We start from the raw sequence: 27,017 nt of genomic DNA, 5'->3' as shown, positions 1-27,017 counted from the left end.
TCCTCCTGACTGTCCACAGCCGGGCTCTCCCGACTGTTCTCTGCCCGTGGAACGTCTTCCAGGGGCTGCAGCCTTGCGGGCCCGGGGCATCCCCCCTTCCGCAGCCAGGGGGTCCTCACGGACCACGAAGGCAGCTGCACTGAGCGGGGATACACATCCACTCTCCTAGCACAGGGCAGGAATACACATCCACCCTCCTAGCACAGGGCAGGAATACACATCCACCCTCCTAGCACAGGGCAGGAATACACATCCACCCTCTTAGCACAGACACAGAGTGAGATTCCACATCTACTCTCTAAGTACTGACCAGAGCGAGATTCCACCGGTACCGAGACACACATATATACACACACACACACACGGTGGAACCAAAACAGAGACAGACACAGACTGACAAATGCGGCGCCGCTCACACAGAAACACTCAGACAAACATCCAACTCACCTCCAAGGGGTCTTCGGAGTCTGGGGTGGTCGCGCAGATCCCGGACGAGCCCCCATTATGAAAGATCCCACGCAGAGAGACCCTTACTCAAGTCTTGGGAAATCTCGGACCCCAGACACAGAGAGACCATTTTGGATGTAATAAGCAAAGGCGAGGTTTATTACAGAGATCTCTGGGCCGACACATATCCCACGCAGGAAACAGAGGTGTCGACCCCGAGAGGAGAGGCTGGGAGAAAGAGCATTTAAAGGCAGAGGCTGTGAGCCCAGGGGATAGGGGGTGTCAAAGGGGAAGGCACCACAAGTTACAGGATTGTTTTATGGCTCTAGGAGATAAGGGGACGCCAAAAGGTTTTATGGCCCCCTGGTTCCTGGAACAGAGCTACTAAATCAGGAGAATGGTTGGGTCTTTAGGTCCTCATTATTTTTAAAAGTTTGTCAAAATTGATGAAGCATCTGTATTTGAAACACCTCTGGTTAGGCTTGGGCTGTCAGGTTTCCTGGAATACTCTCTGTAGGACACAATGGCTGAAAAGCACAAGTAGGGGCTTATCAGGGTCTGGAGGACATCTGGTTAAAGTATGACTCTGAGTAAGCTGGGGGGGATGTCTTTGGATGGTTTATGGGTCAGTCCTCGATAGCCTGAGCTGGTTTTTGTATTCCTTTTCTTTATCTTTATGGCCTGCTATTCCTGGCGGCAGGGCTTACTCTTTTAATTTTATATTTTTAAACCTTAAATTCATATAATTTTCTTTTCAAAACCACAACCCGAGGGGGCAGGAATGGCATCATTGGAAAGTGTGTAGAATAACAGTGAAAAATCACAAGGAAAAGCTCTCTGTTTTTCAAGCTTGTTTCCTAGGAGAAGCTGTCTCCTGCTTCTCAGATTGTTCTCTAAGATTTATGGTCAGCTAGTTTCTGGGAGAAAGCTGCTGAGTTGGCCAATGTAATTACCCATTCTATAGCCCTAGGAGAGGCTTCTTGGAACATACAATTCTGGGGCCTAACCTGTTTTGTTTTGTTTTGTTTTGTTTTTTTCTTCTGCTTTAAACTTTGTGTCTAGGGGGGGCAACTTTAAAACTTTTACCATTCACCACCAGACTGTGTCAGAGGCCCTGTGTCGTACTTAGCTAGTGGGCGGGGCCCTGAAAAGAAGTATGTGCCCACACAAAGGAGGAAAATGGAAGCCAGTTCTGGAACAGTAGTCCTACTGTTGATCTTTGCGCTGCTCCTGACAGAGTCACAGGGATCCAGGAGCCAGGGTAAGCTCTGGGCAGGATGGGGACCATCCCTTTAAGGAGGGGAGGGGTGAGCCATAAATTATTTCTCTGCCGGTCAAATGAGTCAGATTTAGAGTATATTGGACAAAAGTTATCCCAAGGAACCAAGCCAAGGAGATCACAATGAGGAGGGAGCCACACGAAAGGGGGGGAAAAAGAGAGAAAGTATACGCATAGAGAGAGGGAGAGAAGAGAGACCAAAGAAGTCTGGATTATATAGGAAAAAAAAACCTCTCAGGGGGCGTGGGGGGGGGGGTGGGGGGTGGGGGGGGGGGTGGGGGGGGGGGTGGGGGGGGGGGGGGGGGGGGGGGGGGGGGGGGGGGGGGGGGGGGCCTGTTAAGGTTGGGTCAGAACGATTGGGTACAGGAGGGAGAGGCAAAGAACGGAGCGGGAGCAGCGGAAACTGAAACTGAAACTGAGGCTTAGCCAGTTGAGCAGCTTTTGTAAAACATACCTCTGGCTGGCATAAGTGGGTGTGGGGTCACATGGGAAGGCTTTATTGTCAGCTGGAGGGCATATGACTATTGTGATATCGTGATATCGTGAAATCAGGAAGCCCCTGCAAGGACGAACTGGAAGCCCTTTGCTAGAGCTCAGTGGGTGGTCTTCTATGGAGAAAGTAGAATGCCTGCAGCTAGGGAAGGTTGCAGAAAATGCCTTATGCGTGGGGGAGTGTGGGGGAAATGGAGCTTTTAATGTCCCTGCCCTGAAGATATACCCAGGAAGTTGGTGAGTGTCTGCACCCCATGGGCAGAGGCCTGGATAGAAAACCGAGTCTCTTAAGCGGTTAAGAGTGGGAGGGGCCAAGCTGTGGAGAGTGTCCGGGTGGGTATGCGGAAGGGAACAATCTGGGCAAGTGTGAGAATTTCCCCTCCGGTCCTTGATTCCGGGGATAGTTGTAGAAGATTGTCTTTTTTTTTTTTTTTTTTTTTTGGTTTTTTTTTCCGGGCTGGGGACCAGAACCCAGGGCCTTGCGCTTCCTAGGCAAGCGCTCTACCACTGAGCTAAATCCCCAACCCCAGAAGATTGTCTTTTAATGTTAGGGATAATTATTTTTATTGTTGTTGTCGCTTATTGTTTGAGGCAAATGGTCTCACTATGTAGCCTTGGCTATCCTGGAACTTGCTGTGTATACCAGGCTGGCCTTGGAGCTCTGCCTGGCTACCTAGAATTAATTTTCTCAATGGGAAATTGTGTGTGTTCTTGTGGGGGGGGGTGCGTGTGCAAGTGTGTGTGCATGCATACGTGTGTGTGTGTGTGTGTGTGTGTGTGTGTGTGTGCAAGGGACAAACAGCAAAGATCTTCTGTTACCCTGAGACAGGGTCTCTGCTTAATGCAGATGCTCATAGTCCAGCAGACTGACCAGTGAGTTTCTCAGGGCTGCCAATCTCAGCTCCTCAAAGCATTCTTATTCACTAAGCCATCTCCCTATCATCTGGCTGCTTGCTTTTGACAGATCAATGCCCAAGATTGGCATGATTGATTTTTCAAATTCTCTCATATGGTAACAACCTCACCATTACACAAATGACCCCAAAATCGCTTCTATCTAAATTTTCTCTGCTCTACAATTTCAAAGGTCTCATATCGCTAAAGGGTTCTCTTACTTCCCAGACTTAAAACACTTGTAAGACTGTACTCTAAGCTCTATCTCAGAATTTGTAAATCCATTGGATATGATTTTTTTAAAAAAATCTATAAAATCTGTAGCAAAAATTAGGCTTAAAACTTATAGCAAAGGGGACTGGCGAGGTGGTCCAGTGGTTAAGAGCACTGACTGCTCTTCCAGAGGTCCTGAGTTCAATTCCCAGCAATCACATGGTGACTCACAACCATCTGTAATGGGGTCCAATGCCCTCTTCTGGTGGTATCTAAAGAGAGGGACAGTGCACTCATACACATAAAATAAATAAATCTTTTTTAAAAACTTACAATAGGACTGGAAAGATGGCTCAGCCATTAAAGGCTAGACTCACAACCAAAAATTTTTTAAAAGCTTATAACAAAGGGCTTCACATCAAAATCTATACATGGATAACATTAATTTGCTACAATTCATTATATATGGGATTCAACTCTTATTTAGAATATACTACATATGTAACTTGGATTCAACTCTCGTTTAAAATATAGATTAAGGGGTTGGGGATTTAACTCAGTGGTAGAGCGCTTGCCTAGGAAGCGCAAGGCCCTGGGTTCAGTCCCCAGCTCCGAAAAAAAAGAACCAAAAATAAATAAACAAATAAAAAATAAATAAAATATAGATTAAAAATAGATATTCTAGAGAGAAGCCGTGGCAGGACAATATGACTTAAGTGTAAGAAAGTGTGCAGTGAAGAAGAGAGTACACTCTGCCCACATTTCTGACTCCAGAGGAAAACACCTAATGCCATCTGGGACCCCGGTGCACGGGGGCTCCCGGAAAAGGCGGCGCAGGTCCTCCTGGTTGCAGCCCTCAGGGAGAGCTCAAAAGCAACACCTGAAAGATCCCCGAAGAGAGACCCTTACTCAAGTCTCGGGAAATCGTGGACCCCAGACACAGAGAGACCATTTTGGATGTAATACGCAAAGTCGAGGTTTATTACGGAGATCTATTACGGAGATCTCTGGGCCTACACGTATCCCACGCAGGAGACAGAGGTGTCAACCCTGAGTGGCTGGGAGAAGGGCTTTTTAAAGGAAGAAGTCACGAGCTCCAGGAGATGGGGGGATGTCAGAAGGAAATACCAAAAATGTCAAAAGGTGAAACTCTCAAAGTCACAGGATTGTCCTCATGATAGTGTTTTATGGTCAGCTAGTTCCTGGAGCAGGGCTATTGAGGCCAGAGGGAGGTCAGGTCGTCCTCATTGTTCCCAAAGAATGCCTCTTCTTTGTCCTTTTGGGGTAAATGTTAGAGTTGATGAAGCTCCTGCACCTGATAAACATCTGGATAGGCTTTGCTCCGGCTCCCTGGAACTCTATCTGCAGGACACAATGACTAGAGCAGTATACAATAAGGACTTGGACAAACATCACAGGGGTAGGGCTCGTTACTCGTTTACTCAGGTCCGGAGTCATTCGGAGGGCCGGTGAATGAGTCAGTACCAGATGCCCTGGAATTTTTAATTTTTTTATCTGCCTTAAGACACCATCTCTCACACCCACGAGCAAACTTGAGCCTCAGGACCATAGGTAAGACCAACTTTTCTGCTCCAAGTGACCTGCCTGGTGAACTCAGGACACAGGCCCACAGGAACAGCTGAAGACCTGTAGACAGGAAAAACTACACGCCTGAAAGCAGAACACTCTGTTCCCATAACTGGCTGAAAGAAAACAAGAAAACAGGTCTACAGCACTCCTGACACACAGGCCTATAGGACAGTCTAGCCACTGTCAGAAATAGCAGAACAAAGTAACACCAGAGATAATCTGATGGCGAGAGGCAAGCTCAGGAACCCAACAACAGAAACCAAGACTACATGGCATCATCAGAGCCCAATTCTCCCACCAAAGCAAACACTGAATATCCAAACACACCAGAAAAGCAAGATCTAGATTTAAAATCATATTTGATCATGATGCTGGAGGACTTCAAGAAAGACATGAAGAACTTAGAGAAACGCAGGAAAACATAAATAAAACATAAATAAACAGGTAGAAGCCTATAGAGAGGAATCACAAAAATCCCTGAAAGAATTCCAGGAAAACACAATCAAACAGTTGAAGGAATTAAAAATGGAAATAGAAGCAATGAAGAAAGAACACAGGTAAATGACCCTGGATATAGAAAACCAAAGGAAGAGACAAGGAGCCGTAGATACAAGCATCACCAACAGAATACAAGAGATAGAAGAGAGAATCTCAGGAGCAGAAGATTCCATAGAAATCATCGACACAACTGTCAAAGATAATGTAAAACGGAAAAAGCTACTGGTCCAAAACATACAGGAAATCCAGGACTCAATGAGAAGATCAAACCTAAGGATAATAGGTATAGAAGAGAGTGAAGGCTCCCAGCTCAAAGGACCAGTAAATATCTTCAACAAAATCATAGAAGAAAACTTCCCTAACCTAAAGAAAGAGATGCCCATAAGCATACAAGAAGCCTACAGAACTCCAAATCGATTGGACCAGAAAAGAAACTCCTCCCGTCACATAATAATCAAAACACCAAACGCACAAAATAAAGAAAGAATATTAAAAGCAGTAAGGGAAAAAGGTCAAGTAACATATAAAGGCAGACCTATCAGAATCACACCAGACTTCTCGCCAGAGACTATGAAAGCCAGAAGATCCTGGACAGATGTCATACAGACCCTAAGAGAACAAAAATGCCAGCCCAGGTTACTATAGTAGGATCTGATGATTTTTTAATTTCCTCTGATTCTGTAGTTTATTCTCCAGGGCCAGCAAAAAAAAAAAAGTTTATTCTCTGGGGTTTGTGAAAAGTTGGGAACACAGACACACACACACAGACACACACACACACAGACACACACACACACAGACACACACACACTGTGTGGGTAAAACATACCACTTTAGGCAAAATTTCTCTACAGAAGAAAAAGGTTACCTCATAGCCACAAGCTACATAGTCTCCAAAAACAATCACACCAAGAATATATTCTTCAAAAACAAATTAAAATCATTATACGAAATAAAGTTACAACAGAATTATCTATAATGTATTCTTTCTTTGAAACTCATACCTCACTAAACATTTCCCATCTACTTCTCCACCAGTTCATTGTAGCCCCAAAGCAATCATTCTTTTGTCATTGATTAACAAAGTTTAAGCAAGCCAGTCTATAGTAGCAAGTGTTTCCTATGCTGAGCTGATGACAGTTTGTATTTACCGAGAAACAGATCATCTCTTACCTCCTACTTTTGAAGTCCTGTTCAGCTAAGCTGGCTAATCAGCTCTTCTCCATTCTGTTGTGGGTAGTTTTAAGCTACTGCCTTTTAAGTTCTGAGCAAGTTCTAAGCTCACTCTGGAGCCCCTACCTGACTCCCCTTTTGTGAGACACCTGCCTTTGGTAATGAGAGGTGACAAGGCTCACCAGCCCCCTTGTAGCTTCTCTCAATCTGTGGATAAAAGATACAACACACTCAGTTTGTTACTTTACAACCTGCCTTCAAGGCACAATGGCTAACTCTCTCCCACCTGGAAAAGGGTGCCCTTACCAACTTATTATCTCTGTCTCTCCACTTGCCCGAAACTTCAGTGGCTAGTCCCACCTAGCCCCTGCCAAACATCTTTGGCCACCTGCCTGTAGCGCCTTCTGAGACCTCACATGGCAGCTGGCTTTTTCTTCCTCCAAAGCGTAACAGAAAGCTCCTCTCTCTCCTTCCTTGCATCTGCCTTTCTCTCCTGGGACCCAGAAGTCCTGCTTGTACCTTCCACCAAGCAATTGGCCCCTGGCTTTCTTTACTGACAAATCGAGAACCAATTGGGGAGCAATACCTTAGCAGCAGAACCACTCCCTTCACTATTCTTGTACTCAGAATTATCCATAACCCTGTCTTTTCCTGGTGTCCACTGAAACCTGTGACCACATCCCTAAATGACAAGATCCAGAACTCAGACACAATGCAATGTGTGTGTGTCTTTCATTTGCCTAGCACACATTAGCTTATTTTCAACCTGCCTTCTTGGCTCAATTGCTGGGCGCTTCTAATCTCCCACTGTTAGCATGCCCTTCCAAATACTCTTAGCTCAACACCCTAAATCTGCCCTCAGCTTCAGTTGCTACTGCAGCCCAGTTGGGGACGTGACTGATGACCACTCCGCCGTGGATCTGACATGGCTGGTGGCCTTTTCTCCCTCCAAAGCATGGTAAAAATCTCTTCTTGCCCTGCATCTCCTAGCCTACTCTAGTGGGAACCTGGAAGTCTGGCCTCTTTCCTTCCGCCCAACGATTTGCCCCTGGCATCTTTACTGATAGATCAAAAACCAACTGGGTGGGCTGGAGAGATGGCTCAGTGGTTAAGGGCACTGGCTATTCTTCCAGAGGTCCTGAGTTCAAATCCCAGCAACCACATGGTGGCTTGCAACCATCTGTAATGGGATCTGATGCCTTCTTCTGGTGTGTCTGAAGACAGCTACAGTGTACTTATATGTAATAAATAAATAAATCTTTTTTTTTTCTGGAGCTGAGGACCAAACCCAGGGCCTTGCGCTTGCTAGGCAAGCGCTCTACCACTGAGCTAAATCCCCAACCCCCATAAATAAATCTTAAGTAAAAACAAACAATTAGATAAAAGGACTTAGCATCACAATCAGCCCCTACAGGAAACAAAACAATTAGCCCTATAATAATTCCTAAATTTATAAGGAAACTCCATAAGGAACTTTTTTAACAAATGTGCTAACTGAGTTAGAAAAGTAACTAGCCACTTCTTCTGCAGCCTAGAATGAGTAACCTGAGAATGCAGAGTTTCCAAACAGCTCTCAGATGTGCATGGACTTGATCTCTGGACCTCTCTGACCTATTACAGGACAGAGGAGTAACACAAATCCATTTATAATTGGCATGGCACAGGGTGGTTAAGTGTGCCTTAATATTCAGAATCTGAGTCTCCATGTAAACAATGGCTTCCTGTAAAACATTAGTTCTGTCTGTCAAACCTGTATGGATCTTTTTCTGTGTGATCAGTGCTAAGAAAATATGTTGAGATAATTTATATGGTGAACAGTGTGCACCTGTCGTACCAAAGCGACAACCGGGGCTTACGTAGATCCCAGCGCCTAGAATGAGTTCAGCAATAAATCTCTTTGACCTCGAGAGAGCATTAGCAACCCATTCCAGTGCATCCATAGCAGAACTCTCCTACCAAGACTGTGAAAGATTAACAGGCAGCAGAACATAAGGTGGCTGACATACAATGAGGAAAACCTTAGGGCTCACGGTGGAATGTATGCAGCTAGTCATATAGCATTTTTCACAGGAAACGTTATATGCATATGCTCGTTTTTAGTAATGTTTCTATCCTCTGGGTACAGAATAGCAAATGGTGATGTAACATAGGACTGGCGTCCATCCGGTGCATCAGGAGCCACGTCCTCAAGTAATGATGGCTGAGGTGGGCATGGTGAAAGTGGCAGGGGGGAGTCTCTGCCTCCAAGTTGTAGGGACACAGTTCCTGGAAGTAATGGCTATTGTGGGGACGCACGCACAAACTAAGGCTGGCAATGCCCCTGCATTCGTCTCCAGTAAGATGAGGCAACTCTGCATATTATAATTTAAAGCACATTGCAGGCATGCTGCACAATCCTACAGGACAAGCAGTTGTAGGAAAATGTAATCCCACCTTAAAAGAAATGCTTATAAAACGAAAGGAAAGAATAAAGAGCCCCAGGGATAGATTAAATGGTACTCTGTTAACTTTCTGAACCTTCAACAAGAAAGGAACGACAGCAGCTGAGAGACACTGGGTTATGGAAAAAACTGTGTAGGGCTGGAGAGATGGCTCAGTGGTTAAGAGCACTGACTGCTCTTCCAGAGGTCCTGAGTTCAGTTCCCAGCAACCACATGGTAGCTCACAACCATCTGTCATGGGATCCGATGCCCTCTTCTGCTGTGTCTGAAGACAGTGACAATGTACTCAAATACATAAAATAAATCTTAAAAAAGGAAGAAAAACTGTGTAATTAAATCAGCATATATTATAAGGATGTATCAACATCAGAATGGAAGCCAGCAAAAGTTTTACATTGGGAATGCAGATTTGTTTCTATTTCCACAGGAAATGAAAAACTGTGGATACATCAAAACTGATAAAATTTAGAACTGAGCAGGAGAGGTCTCCTGAAAACCTTGGCCACCGACACAAAAGCCTTTATTTAATTGAAAATGTCTTTGTTTATAATTTCCCGATACACTCAGCACAATTAATGGCTTAAAACAGAAGCAGGGGAATGTGGTGATATTTTTGAAAATTCTGGAAGTTTTGTTTCTTTTTTTCTTTTTAAAAAACACCACAGAAACATTGCATGCTTTCGTTTTAATCCAGGTGTAGGAATGTGAAGCTGCTTCAGGCTGTTTGCGCAGCTGACCTTGATTTGCCTCTTGCTCGGCAGAGGTGTGGTTTTGCCAGCTGCAGATGCTTGGAATTCTGGGAGATTTTGAGAGGGTACATAAATGGGAGGTGCCCGGGGAGGGAGCTGGAGTTGGCTGTAGTTTGTAGTTTGTGAGTAACTATGATCACAGAAGAAACAAAAGGAAACAAACTACATTCAGGGACTTTCCTCCCTCCCCTCTAACCTTGTTCTCTCCTACCTAGCTTTAGGAGGCAAAACCTGGGGATAAAGGGTGGGGAAAAGAAGAACCCACAAAGTAGCCCAGAGCAGCTACATTGAGTCATACAAGAACTGTGAAATTCTATCCTGGCACACTATAAAAAAAAGATCAGGAAAGTTCCTAGTCTACCTATGGATTACACTTGTGGTTTAAAGTTTTATTTTAAAGCTCAAGGATCTTCAATTAAATTGTGGATTCACACTTTTAAGCCTCAAACAGGGATAAACCTGTAAGATCCTCATCTTCAAAAAACTACTCACAACTGGGCAGTCAGCGGTGCACATTTTTTTAAACCCCAGCACCCGGGAGGCAGAGGCAGGCAGATCTATTTGTGAGTTTGAGGCTAGCCTGGTCTACAGAGTGAGTCCAGGACAGGCAGGACTGCCGCAGACCACCGAGGGGAGTGTGTCAGCAGAGAGACCAAGGCTTGGAGTTCAGGTAGAGAACGGATTCGGCGTGACAGACAGACACAAACTCGAGGTGTGCGTTGCTGCACAAAGCTTTACTTCTTGGCGTAGATTTAAGCAGTTAGAACAGGAACATCATAATTGGCAATCATCCAGCTCTTATTCATCACCCCACCAATGTTCCTTGCAAAGAGGAAAGCTGAACATACAGTCTAGGAAACAGTTCTCAACTGCAAACAATAGTTTAGAAAACTGCAGTTATACTGCCAGATTTGTGGGCACCAGGTATGCATTCATCATTTACCTTTGTGGTTTTTTTGTTTTGTTTTGTTTTTTTAAAGATTTATGGGGTTGGGGATTTAGCTCAGTGGTAGTGCGCTTGCCTAGGAAGCCCAAGGCCCTGGGTTCGGTCCCCAGCTCCGGAAAAAAAAAAAAGAAAAAAAAAAAAAAAAAGATTTATTTATTTCATGTATACGAGTGCACTGTCACTGTCTTCAGACCCACCAGAAGAGGGCATCAGATCCCATTACAGAGGGTTGTGAGCCACCATGTGGTTGCTGGGAATTGAACTCAGGACCTCTGGAAGAGCAGCCAGTGCTCTTAACCACTGAGCCATCTCCCTAGCCCCTTACCTTTGTTTTAATAAAATTTAAACTCTATATTTATGGCCCTTCAGATTAATAAGGAAACTTTTATAACCATAGTTAACTCTTGATAAGTTTGTTCAACTTGTTGGAACTTGTCTATGATCTTTCTAAAAAAAAATTGTTACTATTCTGAGTCATGCTAAACAAAACTTTTTCAAAAGGGGGGAAAGGCTTTTCTGGAACAGCCATGTTGTTAGTAACTGCAATTACTCTCTCTCCTATTTGCTGGGTGAAAAGACCTCCGGAGAGGACCTTTCCCTCAGGAGGAGACCCCCAAGCGCCCAATGACCGAGCCAAGGCCACTCGGATGCAATCAGCAAGAGGGTTTATTGGAAAACACAGGTACCTGCGGGCACACAGTCTCTTCGGAGGACTTGCGCGCCCAGCAGCTCCAGCATGGGGCTTTTATAGGGTTTGGGGAAGCAGAAGCGGGCATACAGAAGCAGATGCATAATTACGGGGATTGGTGGATTTAAACGAGGCATATAGACATGTTCACATATGATTGGTTATTTCACAAGATGAGGTAATAAGGTATTGCTACACACATTGGCAGGTTTGAATCATATTCGAATGAGGTTGTAACATGGTAAAAGAGTACGTGCGGGCTGGGACGTCCTGAATGTCGGGGGGCTAGGGACTTATCCCTTCCTGCCAGATCCGGTACTCCTAGTCTGTTCTGTATTCCTTTCCTTTTATGGTCTGTTAGTTTTAACGGTGACTCGCCCTAGGTATCTGGGCCGTGCCTGGGCCTCGTTCAAGCCTGTTGCAGCTCTGAGTTAAGACTCATGGAGGGGTCTTTCATTTTCCCCATTTTCTTTTTAGACTTGAGTAAAATCCTTTACTCAAATCGAATTCTAAGGAATCTCTTCCTGTTGTCTTACCCTCTGGTATTGTTGGGTGAGAACAAGCGTCTGAATGACTGAGAGTCTGTTCTTTATGAACTGCATCAATCTGTTTAGAATGCAGGGGCCAAAGAGGAGGATTAGGAGGAGGATGATTAAGGGTCCCATCAAGGTGGACACCAGGGTAGCAAACCAAGGGGATCTACTAAACCAGCTCTCGAACCATCCCTGATGCGCTTCTCTGTCTGCCTTTTGTCTAACCTTTCTCTAAGTTTATTCATGGAGTCTTTAATTACTCCTGAATGGCAGTTCTGAATTCTCTATAAGCCTTGCATTGCAACAGCAGATGTCCTTGTGCTGCCCTTGCAGCACCTAGTTAGCCTTAGCCCTAAGTAATTCTCAACTCCTTTTTTTGTGTCTTACTAAGTCTTTAGCATCAGGATTCCAATCTGGACACTATCTAAACCTACACACCAAGGTCATGACTAGCTTTTAGAACTTCTAAACTTATACAGATTGTGATCCCTGAGGCACAGTCCCAAGAAGTGTTAGGAGTACTAACATATGCAATGTTACATCATTTGTAATGGAAATCAAGCCTATCCCACACCTATCTTGATAGAACCCAGGACAAACATGACTGAATTTCCCTCTAGGTCCCAGTTCTCAGCCCCAACAGCTAGTACACGGCTGGTGAGGGCTGAGAATTGACAGCTGTCAGGGTGGTCAGCAGCACCAGGTACAGTCCTTTCCAGCGAGGCTCGAATGTCTGGGCTCAGTGTAGCTGCAATCTCCGACCTGGAACTGATGGGATGTCTCAGGGGTCTCCGGGGCATAGGCTGCTGTCAGCTGTGAGCAGATTTCTTTCTGTATCACCTGTAGGTCTTTTAGCCTGGTATACAAATCATTATTACTATGACATGTTGGTTCAGTAACATCATCTAATACAGTCAGGGGGGGCTGAGGCCCCATATAAGATCTCAAAGGGGTAAGGTTGAATCTGGAAGGGGTATTTCTTACTCTGAAGAGAGCAAGAAGGAAGGAGTATCACCCAGTCTGTGCCAGTCTCCATGGTCAATTTGGTCAGGGTCTCTTTTAGAGTTCTATTTATTTACTCTACCTGTCCTGAACTTTGAGGTCTATAAATACAATGTAATTTCCAATCGACCTCTAAATACTTGGCCACACCCTGGCTTACCTTGGCAACGAAAGTAGGGCTGTTGTCTGACCAGATTACCTTAGGCATTCCAAATTGGGGAAAGATTTCTTCCAGTATCTTCTTGATGATTGCAGAGGCCGTCTCTCGTTTGGTGAGGAAAGCTTCTATCTATTCCTGAAAAAGTATCTACAAGCACTAGGAGATACTTGTGATTATATTTTTCTGGTTTTATCTCAGTGAAGTTCACTTCGACTTTTCACTAAACTCTCTAGGTCTCTTTGCCCTGTTTGCTTGCTAAGCATTCACTTATTGACATACCTTATACTTTCTACTGCCTCTCTGGCCAAAATCTTAAAGTCTATTACATACACTTAACTACTTGGACAAACTTTTTATCTCCTAAATGAGTCCATTTCTGTATTTGGCAAAGTGAGTCTTTTCTTTGTTCTCTGGGGAGTATAGCTTTCCCCTCAAGTGCGTCATTGTCTTTTTTTTTTTTTTTTTAAGCAATTTGGGCCTTTTCTTCTGTTTTACATTCTAAGTGAGGACATCCCTTAGTCCAATCCCAGTTCCCAGTGGCTGTCTCTTGCAGGCCTGTAACCAGGATAGGCTCCTGCATAGCCATTTCCTGAGCCACTTTATCTGCTTTGTTACTGCCCCATGTCACTGAATCTCTTCCCTCCTGTTTTCCTGGGCAATGAATAGTACTCACAGTTGTTGGCTTCACCAGGGCATCCAAGAGATGGCAAAGGCATCTGCAGTGCTGATGTGCTGGGGGCGTAGAAGTTCAGCCATCCCAGATGACATCGTTTTGTCCACCATGGCAGCACCCACTTATCTCTGACCTTCATTCATGAAGAGAACTGTTCCCGTCTGTGACAAAGTCCTCGGCTTTCGGCAGCAGTCAATCAGCCAATCGCAGAGGTCTTTCCTCCACCCATGGGCTTCTGCCAGTGCTTGACACTCATGCTGTGGTGGTTCCAGGTCCGGACTGGGCAGCAAGGTGACCAGATTGTCCCCACCCAGTGGAGAATCTAGTCCATGGCAGCTGACCAGTGGTCCCATCTTTTGGGACACTCTATTCAAAGGCAAACATCAGCCACTCTATCACAGTTTAAGTCCTGGATTGGGTGATAATTGTTAGTGCCCGGCTGGCAGGAGTGATATGTTCCAAGCAGAACAGTGCTAAGCCATTCATCTCCCAGCATCAGGTACTGGTGCACTGAGACAGGTCTTAAGCTCCACATACACAGTCTGTAGATATGCATACACATGGCCTCACCCAGCCATTTCAGCCCACACAAGCCATTTTGGGGAGCAATTTTCTCATGAGCAAGGGATGGGGGCAGTCAGCGATGACTACGAACTAGTGGGTTACCCGGCCCATGCCAAGGTCCACTGTTCTTCGGGCAGTCCATAAGTATTGTTCGTTGCCAGTAGCCCCTTGCACTCAAGGTCTTTGGATATTGGCCCACTGGGGGGCATAGGAGCACAGAGCATTGGGTCCCTGTATCCACACTTCCCTTCTATCTCTGTACATAGCCAGCACTCTAGGACCAAGAAGCTCTCCAAGTGGCCCCTCTTGTTCTTTCTTGGGCAGTCCCTGACTCGGTGTCCTTTTTCTTTGCATTAGGCACACTGATATTTAGCCAGGAATTCTCTTCTGTTGCCAGGTACTATCTTCCTAGGTTCCCTAACTACTGTGGCCAGTATATGTTTCTCTCTCATCTTTTATCTCTCTTTAGTTCTCTAACTTCTTCTTTTCGTCTCTTTTCTTCCCTAGCTTCCTGCTCTTTTTACCTCTTTCTTTCTTTCTTTCTTTCTTTCTTTCTTTCTTTCTTTTTTCAGTCTCTGCATCTTCTTCTACAGCTATTAGGTGCTGTCCACTATTCTGCACAGACCCTAAACCACGCATCAACTTATTTTCTCTGCAACTTACAATAACTCTCTCAGTGACTTAGCTTAACCCTTCAAATTTCTGTAACTTTCTCTTCATACCCTTTCCTTATCTTAGCCAGATTGGTGGGGCATTTTCCAGCCCCTAGGAGACCCACCCTTGGAGCCTGGGGGCAGACCTGGAGCACTCCCTACCTTCAGGGGTATTGAAGTCAACAGTCAGGAGCCTTCCATCCATGTCTGGAACATTCTTTCTGGCCTCTAGTAGGATTCTGTCTTTCCTCAGTGGTAAAGAAGACCTGTAACAGCTACTAACAAGCATCTCAAATGGGATGGTGAGAAAACAAGAGAATCTTGAGAATAGAGGTCTACTGAAGAGGGCAAACAGCATTTAGTCACACAGCTAAACCAGGAGGCTCTCTTGGGACAAAAAGGCCATTGTAAATATAAGCACAACTTTGTCTATGAAACAGAAAGGCGAGCAGAGGGGCAGCCTATCTGTTACCGGCTGTCTCTCTGGACTTAGATTTTCCCTTAAGGAGTACCTCTCTTCAGTGTCAGCTTGGTGGCTTTGCCTCTCAAGAGAACCAGCCTCCAAATGACACTAGCCTTCTAGTAACAACTAATAACAAACGGATGGAGAGATGGTTAGAACCTGGTTGCTAGATGCCAGGTGGCTGACAAAAGAATTGTAACCAGTTCACCTGGGGCTATCAGGACCTCAGTAGCAGCCCTTTACCAAACTGTCTCACTGGGTTTAAAGGCCCATGGAAGAGAACACATTAATTCTGACCTTGGCCACCGCCAAAGCCTGAATTCTAAATTTTGACTGGCAAAACAAAACAAAGTTCTTTACAGCTTGTTGTAGATTCTTTGAAACTATTTTAGGGGCTCTTTTTGTCCCCCAACCTGGGGCATTTTAACCATAGGGGCAGGAACTGGCTGCTGTGGGGATAGGACCAAAGGCACTCTCCATGTTAATGATGATCAGCGAGAAAAGTAATTTAATGTTGGAGACTGACTCCTCCCTTGGAATAAGGACAGCAGATAAGGCAGGCTTCCTTAAAGAACTTCTCTTAATGAGCGCTCTCCTTCTGTGAGCAAATGTCAGAAATTCCTTTCTTGTTTTCCTTATAGTCCTCTCCCACCTCGCTCTCAGCCTTTTTAGATAGTTCTTCCCGTAGCATTTCTAACACCGCCTGTCCCTTTTTTTTATAGCCTGTTGACAGCATTTCTGATCTTTTAGGCAGCTACGCACTAAGTGCCATACCAGCTGAAACTCCGCTTTTAAGATTCCTTACTCCCAAGCAAAATTTAAATCTTCCCCAGTTCATCACAGCTGGCTGCGAGCACAAGCACAGATAAAACACTATGTTTTTTTTTGTTTTTTTTTCTTTCCTTTTTTTCAGAGCTGGGGACCGAACCCAGGGCTTTGCGCTTGCTAGGCAAGAGCTCTACCACTGAGCTAAATCCCCAACCCCCACTGGTGCTGGTATTAAAAATTAACTTTAGCTATCAACCAACACACCGCCACTAGAGCGGGGTCCACAAAACCAAGTTTCTCACTCACCAAGTGTTAAGGGGACCAAGTAAAACTCTTCGACGAACAAAGCAAACGGTTTCATGATTTCAAACACAGTCGTCGGTCCAAGATTTTAAACACGAAACAAAAGTCAAAAAGACACTAACAGACACCAACACGTCCAGAAAACCACAGTCAGGTCACAAAGAAGACAAACAATTCCAACAGTCAAACAAGTAACAAACAGACGCGCCGCGCGGCTTCGGTACCAAACTGAAACCAAAAATTCAGAAGGAGTCAGCGAGGGTCTTGGATCCTCTACTCCAATAAAATTCAGATGGAGTCATCAAGGGTGCGGATCCCTCCGAAAACGGACGGAGGTGCCACGGATCCGGATCTCCTCTCCTCCAACCACCCTTGAACGCCTTTCCAGGGCTGCGGGGAGAAGTCGAGCTCGCTTAGCTCCTTCTCTGGCCCTTAGATAGTCCCCAGATCTGAGCCTATTGATCGATCATTCACAGGACAAGACACAACAGACAAGACAAACGCCGGCCGGCTTACCTCCCGGTGGGTGGTCGGTGATCTCTGGGCGGAGGGTCTCCAAATCCCGGACGAGCCCCCATAATGAAAAGACCTCCGGAGAGGACCTTTCCCTCAGGAGGAGACCCCCAAGCGCCCAATGACCGAGCCGAGGCCACTCGGATGCAATCAGCAAGAGGGTTTATTGGAAAACACAGGTACCTGCGGGCACACAGTCTCTTCGGAGGACTTGCGCGCCCAGCAGCTCCAGCATGGGGCTTTTATAGGGTTTGGGGAAGCAGAAGCGGGCGTACAGAAGCAGATGCATAATTACGGGGATTGGTGGATTTAAACGAGGCATATAGACATGTTCACATATGATTGGTTATTTCACAAGATGAGGTAATAAGGTATTGCTACACACATTGGCAGGTTTGAATCATATTCGAATGAGGTTGTAACATGGTAAAAGAGTACGTAATGGCTGGGACGTCCCTGAATGTCGGGGCTAGGGACTTATCCCTTCCTGCCAGATCCGTACTCCTAGTCTGTTCTGTATTCCTTTCCTTTATGGTCTGTTAGTTTTAACGGTGACTCGGCCCTAGGTATCTGGGCGTGCCTGGGCTCGTTCAAGCCTGTTGCAGCTCTGAGTTAAGACTCATGGAGTGGGTCTTTCACTGGGAACTAATGGATACAGCAGTTGAATTCATCACAGCCATTGAGTTCATCAGGATCATGATGGTGTGAGACGTTTCCGGCTCTGAACTTTCAGTTCCTGAGACATCTAAAGGTACATGACCATCTTCCCACACTGCTATATTCTTAAAATCAGATATTGCTGACAGGCTTAAAGCTGCTAAGATCACCAAGGCTAGAACACAGAAGGCACCTCCACCGCAAGCACAGACCCCAGTCATCATCTGTTCGTAGGGAGACGGCCAGGGCCCTCCAGGAGGCCAAGCCATTCCAGGCACAGGCCTCTGCTCTGCATAGAAACGACACACAAGAGCTTCATGTCCTACAGACTCCACTGGAGTGGGTGTGGCACAGGACTACGCATAGAAACCTTGACTTGAAAAAACAACCAAAAATGCTACTGTCTTGTAAACTGCTGTGTAATTCATGTAGTGGCAAGCTTTGTTTAGCCTCCTGTATATCTTTTCAAGGCTAAGCCTAAAGCAAGTAACTAAAACACAGTTCGTTTGGCTCACACATACTTAATAGATAATGGTCCTCAAACTCGTCAGCCATCTACTGACTATGGCACTTAAAATGCTTAATAAAAAAGCTTCCAGGGGGGTTGGGGATTTAGCTCAGTGGTAGAGTGCTTGCCTAGGAAGCGCAAGGCCCTGGGTTCGGTCCCCAGCTCCGAAAAAAAAGAACAAAAAAAAAAAAAAAAAGCTTCCAGGGCTGGAGAGATGGTGAAAGAGCGTACCCCAAAACGGGGAACTGCGTCTCTCGCTCCGATCTCGGGGTGGGGTGCCCCCAGGAATCACGAGTAGCCATTCTTGATGTAAAAGCACGAGGTAGCTTTATTAACGAGATCCCGGTCTTATCGATCCCGGTCGACACGATCTCACACAGGAGACAGAGGAATTGACCCCGAGCCTCCAAAATCGGGGGTTTATATAGGGGAAGTTAGGGGGTTTGGCGCGGTTACACACAATTGGCTAATTTCTGGCGCGGCTATAGGTGATTGGCTCATTTAAACATGGCAGTGAGATTACAGCACAGCAGGAGAGTACGTATTGACTGGAGCGTACAGGATTTTAGGAGCTAGGGGCGTATCAGGGTTTGAAGGACATATGGTTAAGGTGTGACTCTGAGTAAGCTGGGGAGGTGCCTTCCTGCCAGATGGTTTGGGCAGTCCTGATAACTCGGGCTGGTTCCTGCATTCCTTTTCTTTTATCTTTTATGGTCTGTTAGTCCCAGCGGCAGGGCGGGCTGCCTGGACTTGTTTTTCACAGTGTTTAATCCTGAGTCTGAATTTTCTTTTAACTTCATATTTTTAAACCTTACATCTGTATAATTTTCCTTTCAATGGCTCAGCCGGTTAATAGCACTGACTGCTCTTCCAAAGGTCCTGAGTTCAATTCCCCAGCAACCACATGGTGGCTCACAACCATCTGTAAAGAGATCCGATGCCTTCTTCTGGTGTGTCTGAAGACAGCTACAGTGTACTTATATATAATAAATGAATAAATCTTTAAAAAAAAAAAAAAAAAAAAAGCTTCCCATGCCGTGCAGCCGTGACTTTAATTCAAGCCAGATTAGAATGTATAAAGACGGGCTTATTGGGAAGCAGCTCTCAGGCAGGTTCGCCGGTCCTAAGCATCAAGACCAGAGAAGTCGCCATGAAGAAGGAAACAGAGGGGAGGAGGAGGAGGAGAAAGAGAGAAAGAGTGTGCCCACACAGGGAGAAAGAAAAATGCAGAGAGGGAGAGAGAAGAAAGAAGGAAAGAAAGGCCAACATAGTTTATGTAGGGCAGAGCCTCTTGGGGGAGGGGGAGCCTGTATGCCAGGCTAGGAACTGAGGGATGCAGGGGGAACTTGGAGGCCAGGTCCACTCTGTGATGTTAAATAAAAATGCACCTCAGCTGTTTGCTCCAGATCTGAATTCCAACGCCTAGAATAACTATCCAGGTAGAGGGTGAAACTCTGTCATTGAAAGTGATAAGTAGACCATTTAGATTATACTTTCTGCTGTAGTTTATCCTTCTCAGACCCCTGATGGTATTGACTGTGTCAGTTTAACAATAGCAAAACAAACAAACAAACAACAGCTCCTTCCCCAGGGCGACAGCTACCTAGGCAGTTCATTTAATCAGGCCTCCCTGTCCTGGAGTTCTGCTGAAAACGCAAGCAGTCCACCTCACTACCAAGCTCTGAAAGGACCTAAACTCGCAGATGCTTTTAACCCAAAATCATTTCCGGGTTCCCAAGCTTTTACTATAAGTCAAAGGCATGGGCGGCAGTTCTTTCTACAATGTAGACGTCAGTATAGAGTACAAAGAGTGGTGATATTAGCACATCTAAAACTTATATCTCTTTTTGTAAACAATCCTTTTAAGTCAACTGGGATCCTCCTCTCACAGGTCAAACCTTCTCCAGGCAACCACCAGTCTAAGTTTCCCTACTTACTGCCTATTCTCAAGAATGGGATCCCCTGGTTTTGAGACTTCTCTCCCACACTACCAGGACGTGGGCCTGGAAGTTTCAAGTGTTCGCACAAGCTAAAAATGTTTGCTAACTCTAACTTCACCTCTGTCCCTAGTCTATCTGTATTGGAAGATTTCAAACCCACTGCGGACTGCTCCAGCAACTCATCAGCTCCAGGAGCACTGGGGGGGGGGGGGACCCGCCCACCCCGGCTCCCTGGTGATCATGCTCACAAACTGCTCCAAAGCTGCCTGCCCTTCCTGGCTCTAGATGGTCCCTGGGAGCTAGACAGCAAGGGGTGAAGTGGCCAGATCTCCCTCCTCCTCCCCCCCCCCTCCCCCCCTCCCTCTCCCTCTCTCTCCCTCACCCTTCCCCCTCCTCCCTCCCTCTCCTCTCTCTCTCCTAGTCTTGGCCAGCATTCCAGCTTCCTTTGGGACACATAGGTCATGACATTTCAGAGTCAGTGAAAGATGATTATGTTGCCTCGTCATTTATTATCAATGAAAAGGCTAAGCTGGTACGTAGCAGAATTTTAGCAGAGCCATTGTATCTGGCATGAATTCTGGACCGATGGCACCTAGGCTTTGAAGTAAGTAGCCTTTTGTAAATAGTGGTTGTTATCTGAGATTTATGGAGTTGCTCTTCCCAAGGATGCACAAAGCAATTGCATAACTTAGCCCCAGACATACCTTGCAAACCAGGAAGTCTAGGGATGAGAAGTGCTTGGTCAAGGTTTGATAAAAGTGCCGTTTGGGTAACAATAAAGAGCTTCTGAAAATCCCCTGGCTGTCCAGTCCTTCAGAGGCTGAGCCACCTGGCTGCTGAAAAGGCCAAACTCACTCTGCAGTGTCCCGCTTTCTCAGAATTCTAAACTAACCGGCTGAGATGACCATTTAACATATCAAACTGGGCCTGGCCATTGGGTTCTCCCAGCATCCCTCAGTCCTGACCTGTTACAGGGTCCTCCTTGCTGGTATATCCCACCCCATACCCTGAACTCTGCAACCCAGGAGCGGGGCTGCCCTTCCCCCATCAACTCTTCCATATCCAGCCATTTTGGTTATGTGGTTTGTTTTTTGTTTTGTTTTTTTGTTTTTGGTTTTTGGTTTTTGGTTTGTTTGTTTGTTTGTTTTTACTTTTTATCATTTTGGCCTCTTGGCCTCCTGGCTCTTCTCTCTCCCCCTCTCTTCACATGGCTCAGGGTCAGACTAGCACAGATGTCCCTGTCTCCGGCTGTGCCCTCCCTCATATCTACAATAAACCTTCTCCTCCTCCACCATACCTAGAACCGCCTCCTCCTCTTCCTCTTCCTCCTCTTCCTCCTCTTCCTCCTCCTCCTCGTTTTCTTTCCATTCATGGAAGAAATAATCCACCCACATTTTATTTAATAGCACAATAATTTCCGTAGGTTCATTGCCAGTAACTTCTTTAGAGCATGTCCTTCCCATCACCATTACGTCATAATCCTTTTGTAAATGAGGAGGTACAGATAGTTGCAGACAATTATGACAGGCATAACCTTCTATTATACCATTACCTTGCCGATATGCAATCCCAGTCGGCAGTGAGGAGGAGGAAGAATAAGGGATAAGGTGTCGCGCGCCCAACGTCTCGCCAGTAAGAACGACACGCGGCAACAGGATTCTTCTGCGAACAAGCCTTTACTGTACAGCTCTCTTGAACAGGGACAGGGGACCACGAACAGCAAAGTCGCTCGCCTTATATACACAACAGTATGCTAATAATCTCTCAGGGATTGGTGGGGCACGGGTCACCCCACTATCACCCCACTATCACCCCACTACTTGTCCTCCAGGGATTGGCGGAGAACGAATCACCTCACTAGCATGGTACCGCCCCTCATTAGCATATTAACGGCCAACTGACACCAGGTGCAAAAACCGCACATGCGCAGTACTGTTGTTCACCACTGGAGGGCGCCCTACAATAAGGAAGTAAAGAATTAATTTCACAAAATGTAGCTTCAGCACCTTGATTTAATAAGCTAATAACCCGCTTTACTTCAGGTGGTTTTCTTTTTTTTTAATAGATTTTAATGGAGAGTCACCAGAAAACAACTTAAAAAGCAGACTCACGCCCTCAGTAGTGAAGGGCAGAAAAGAGCGTACCCAGTTGACATGGCCCAAATTTTCAAATTTTGCTATTTTAGTTTCTCGACCATGAGAGTTAAGCATTTATGTATTGATTAGAGGAGCAGGAGAGGAGAGCGTCATCACAGTACCCCAGGAAATTTAATCAGCGCTGTTAGCACTTCCTCTAGGCTCTGCCCAACAGTTACCTAGCAACAGCCAGGCAGCACCTGGTTCACATATAAAAGGACCCTGCCTGTCCTCTTTCTTCTCTCTCCCTCTCTCTAGCTCTCTCTCTCTTTCCTTCTCTCTCTCTCCTCTCTTTCTTTCTCTCCTTGTCCTCTCTCTCCCCCCACCTGTTTCCGGCTGGCCTCTCCTCTTCTTTCTCTCTCTTCTCTTTCTGTCCTTCTCTGTCTCCTTTCTCTCTCTGCTGTTACTCCCTTCCCCAAGCCCATTTCCCATGTCCCAAATAAACTTCATTTTTCATATTCCTGATACCTAGGGGGGAAGGGAGGCACCTCAGCATGGGCCCCCTAAAGCTCCCCTCCCCCACATTACAAAATATACCAACTCTATATACTTATGTCCTACTTGCAATTGTTCCTGTACTAGAAGTTGGACCTGTTTTAATTTTTCCCCACGAAGGGACCATGGGTCAATTTATATTGAGTTACTCCCACTTTGAAGGAAAGCAAGCAAACAGAAAGAAAAAAAAAAAGCTCTAAGGCAGCTGAGGCCCAGCCCGTGCTGCCGGAGCTTGGCCCATCCGCCATTCCTCAGAACTCAGGTGTAGCTTGAGATACAGCTCTCTGCATTCAGTAAACCCCAGGCTAGGGAGGCATTAGCAGCTAGAGGGCTCTGAGACCCAGAGCTTTGGAATCTATTCCTCCGACCCCGTAAGACCTGTTGAAATGTGTTCAACAGAAAATTCTCCCCCACCCCACTCTGTTTCTCTCTTTTGTTCCTTGCTTTTGTTTGTTTGTTTTGTTTTATTGAACAGGGTTTCTCCGTGCAGCCCTGGCTGTCCTAGAACTCACTCTGTAGACCAGACTAGCCTCAAACTCAGAGATCTCCCTACCTCTGTCTCCCACGTGCGTGCACCACCATCCCCAGCCCAAGCAGAACGCTATTGTATTCCAGCAAAATAACTGGCAGGGATTTTATTACCTCCCCACCACCACCACCACCACTCCGCCTTGGATGGGCTCTGATTCCATTAACTGCTATGAGTTTCAGATTATCAGCGTTTATGGTTCTTGGCTTAGGAACAAAGTTGCAGGGCCACAGCTCTGAGTATTTTGCTTCTTCAGATGTTAGCACCCATCTCAGTAATCACATGAAATGCACGGTCTCAAAAGACCGAGAAGAGCCCATGTCCGTTTCCATGTCCTCATGCTCTCCAGCCCTTGGGTAAGGGGCCTGAATCTCCTCATCCCCTGCTCACAATACTTCTCCCCTTTTCTCTTTCATGCTATAACAAAGCACCCCACATTCACACCCACAGCCGTACAGTTCTCTGAGTTCAGCCCCAAGGCAGAAGCAGTTAACTGCAGAAATCATCAACCGGCCAACTGCGTCACCTGTCTCCTCCTCCCTCAGGAACCCACACTCTGCGCTATGATGTCACAGCCTGTTTTCTGGAGGGCTCTGAGCAGACCGGGCTCCTGGTCCTAATATACGTAGACGATGAGCTCTTCCTGAGGTACAATGGAGACAGGAGGAGTGCAAAGCCCTGGGCATGCTGGATTAAGGGCCTTGGGGGAGATGAGACATGTGCAAGAGAGGCTGAGAATCTGCCGAAGGAGGAGGAGAGACTCAGGGAGATGATGGCTGAGATGATAAACCAGAAGGGCCACGACAAAGGTGAGTGTAGAGAACCAGAGCTACACAGGTCCCATCTGTGATCACTAAGCCATGATTTTGGGAAGGGCTCAGCCAGATTGATTTTGAATTTCCATGGGGCAGAGCACTGGGTAGTCCCTTCTAGGCTGGAGTCTCAGGGAGCTGGGGTCCAGGGACAAGAAGGTGACAAGTCCCTGCCTGGGTGGGCCAGGCCCATACACTCTTCAGGCAACCTTGGGCTGTGAGCTTCAAAGAAACGGAAGCAGTAGAGGCTTCTGGCACCTGGGCTACGACGGGCGGAACCTCCTCACCTTCGACCAAAAGACTCTCACATGGACGATGTATGTGCCCTTCACCCAGCAGAAGAAGACGTTCTGGGAGCCACGTGCACCCAGGGCTGACCTAGTTAAGACGTTCTTGGATGACACATGTCCTGCTCGGCTCCAGAGACACCTGGCTTCCTTGAGTAATGTTCTGCCGGATACAGGTACTGACACGGGGCTCCCTCTCTCCATTAGCCTCTTTCTCAGGGATGTTCTTGACCCAGAAGGAGACACAGCTAGTTATGAACAATTGGGCTTGGGTGGTAAGATGTTTGCTCAGAGTTAAGACAAGACAGAAGGATCCAGCCGTGGAGCTGGACTACAGATTCCCATGTTCCATAGCCAGGGTCCTTTACCTGAAGCTCAGCTCTTTTGTTTGTTTGTTTGTTTGTTTGTTTGTTTGTTTAAGATTTATTTATTTTATGTATATGAGTATTCTGTCTTCATGCACACCAGAAGAGGGCATCAGATACCATTGTAGATAGCTGAGAGCCACCATGTGGTTGCTGGGAATTGAACTCAGGACCTCTGGAAGAGCAGCCAGGGCTCTTAACCACTGAGCCATCTCTCCAGCCCCTCTGCTTTGTTCGAGAAAGGTTAAGCTTTCCGTTTTTGATACAAGGCTGGCTTGGAACTCAAGATCCCACATTCACCTCTTGAATGCTTGGATCCCAGGTATGCACAGCTCTACAAGGCCCCGTTAGGGTGACAGTCAAAGTTGCTCCTTGGCTAAGTCTCATGATTTCAAAAAAAAAAACAAAAAACAAAAAAAACAAAAAACAAAAGAAGAAGAAGAAAGAAAGAAGTCCCCTTGAAATGGGGATAGGGTAGGCAGTGAAGATGCTGGGAACCGGTCAAAAGTCCTCATGAGCAAGGTCAAGGGTCAAGCCAAGAGGCAAAGAATTAGAGCCGCAGTCCGGCAGCGCCTCTCTGTCTCCTGGAGTGCATGACACAAGCTTTGGGGGTACGAAGTCAGATTGTCAGCCATCTGTTGACTAGAGAAGCCCACTGTCCCTACCAAGCCATCTACTGGAAGGTTGATCTTCTGGCCTCTAGCCGTCCCCTGGCAGATAGGGGCCTGATACCTCCATGTTATCAGGCATCACTGGGACTGCGTGCTGTACTCCCCAGTCCTCTCACCACTGGCACATCGTCTGGGGTGGGGGTGGGGAGGCACAGGCGCACAGCGTGGTTGTGTAGTTGTGTAGTTTCTGCCCTCCACACCCTACCTTTCACCAGCTCTTTCTCCTCTTCTCCCAGGTTCCCCGGTGGTGATCGTGACCTGCAGGAATTATCCCGTGGGCAGGATCACGCTGACATGCCGGGCTTTTAATCTGAGTTCCCGTGTGGCCACCCTGCTCTGGCTTCGGGATGGGAAGCCGGCACAGCAGGATGTCTTTGGGCCTGGGACCCTCCTGCCCAGTGGGGACGGGACCTACCAGACCTGGGTGTCCATTCGGGTTCTTCCTGGACAGGAACCACAGTTCGCCTGCAACCTGAGGCATAGCAACCGCAGCATCATGCAGACCGCTGTCTCTGGCGAGAGCATGGGATGGCCATCCGCCTCATGGGCTACGAGGCAAGAGCAGGAAGGACCCCATAGAACACACAATGACCACGTGGTTGATGGCGGACTGGTTACGGGGAACGCTAATAAGGACAGTCCGGATGCTTCCAGCTGTGCTACAGCCTCAGCCATATCTGCGTTCCCCGTTGTCATGTTGTCTGTGGCACTGCCCAGAGCCAACTGAATCCAGAGCCCAAAGGACAAGAAACTTCCAGGTAAGGAACTCCTGCTGGGAGGGATCTGGTTTTCCTTCTAGCCCGGGGCCTGGAGACAGAGCTTTTTTGTTTTTTTTGTTTTGTTTTTGTTTTTGTTTTTGTCTTTCCCTTCTTTTCCTTGCTGCTGCAGTTAGGAGGGACAGGACGTGAGTGATGCTCTCCCTGCATCAGTCACATCCTGGAGGCCGCTGAGAAGCCAGGCCAGGCAGAAGAAGGGTGGTGTCAATCAGAACCAAACAACCCAGCTCTCACAACAAAGGGAACTGAACGTGGTTATCCCGCGGCTACATATGCCTGACTAAGACCTGGAAACTCGGATTTAAGTTTCCGCTAATACCGTGTTCCAGTGCGGCAACATCTGGCGAAGTGTTTATTGTAGTAGGGCAGAGAAAGTCATCAATCAAGATAATTCTCAAATACATTAGTGGAAACATCAGGTAGATGGGTTCCAGCAGAGAGGGGAAGGAACTCACGCCATCCTTACCTTTCCCGATGGTGGAAGCTACGGGTCCCTTAATACATTTTAAAGGTTTCAGCGGCTTGTCACAAGGATAGCAGGTCACTCTCAGAAATGGACAAAAAGGGCTATTGGGGAATCTAAAGATAGCCTCAAGATTATTTTCAATATTCTAACTATTGACAAGGGAGTTCACATCAGTCCATTGGAATTCAACATGGCTACATCTGTGTCTGTGTGTGTGTCTGTGTGTGTGTGTGTGTGTGTGTGTGTGTGTGTGTGTGTCTGTGTCTGTGTGTGTGTCTGTGTGTGTGTCTGTCTCTGTCTGGTATGTGTGTGTGTCATCTGTTTCTCTCTGTGT

The 27,017-nt window shown here is 46.5% G+C and overlaps 1 protein-coding gene across 1 annotated transcript; it reads left to right on the top strand.

The window, feature by feature from the left end:
• Positions 1 to 1,605: 1,605 nt before the first annotated feature.
• Positions 1,606 to 26,211, top strand: LOC116892563 (zinc-alpha-2-glycoprotein-like). Its single transcript, XM_032894342.1, has 4 exons — positions 1,606 to 1,708; positions 23,852 to 24,115; positions 24,306 to 24,581; positions 25,678 to 26,211. Exons 1-4 carry the CDS (start codon positions 1,627 to 1,629, stop codon positions 26,166 to 26,168), a joined length of 1,113 nt encoding a protein of 370 aa, XP_032750233.1. The 5' UTR covers positions 1,606 to 1,626; the 3' UTR covers positions 26,169 to 26,211.
• The last annotated feature ends 806 nt before the right edge of the window (positions 26,212 to 27,017 follow it).

This window comes from Rattus rattus, chromosome 2 (genome assembly GCF_011064425.1).
Source record: "Rattus rattus isolate New Zealand chromosome 2, Rrattus_CSIRO_v1, whole genome shotgun sequence".
NCBI classification, from domain to species: Eukaryota; Metazoa; Chordata; class Mammalia; order Rodentia; family Muridae; genus Rattus; species Rattus rattus.
The sequence above is the reverse complement of the archived record's forward strand: the minus strand, read 5'-3'. Positions and strand labels throughout refer to the sequence as shown.

Coding starts and splice junctions, on each gene's coding strand:
- LOC116892563 (XM_032894342.1), top strand. CDS start 1,627: ATGGAAGCCAGTTCTGGAACAGTAGTCCTACTGTTGATCTTTGCGCTG. Junction 1,709..23,851: donor ACAGGGATCCAGGAGCCAGG/GTAAGCTCTGGG, acceptor CTCCTCCCTCAG/GAACCCACACTCTGCGCTAT. Junction 24,116..24,305: donor CCAGAAGGGCCACGACAAAG/GTGAGTGTAGAG, acceptor TGGGTGGGCCAG/GCCCATACACTCTTCAGGCA.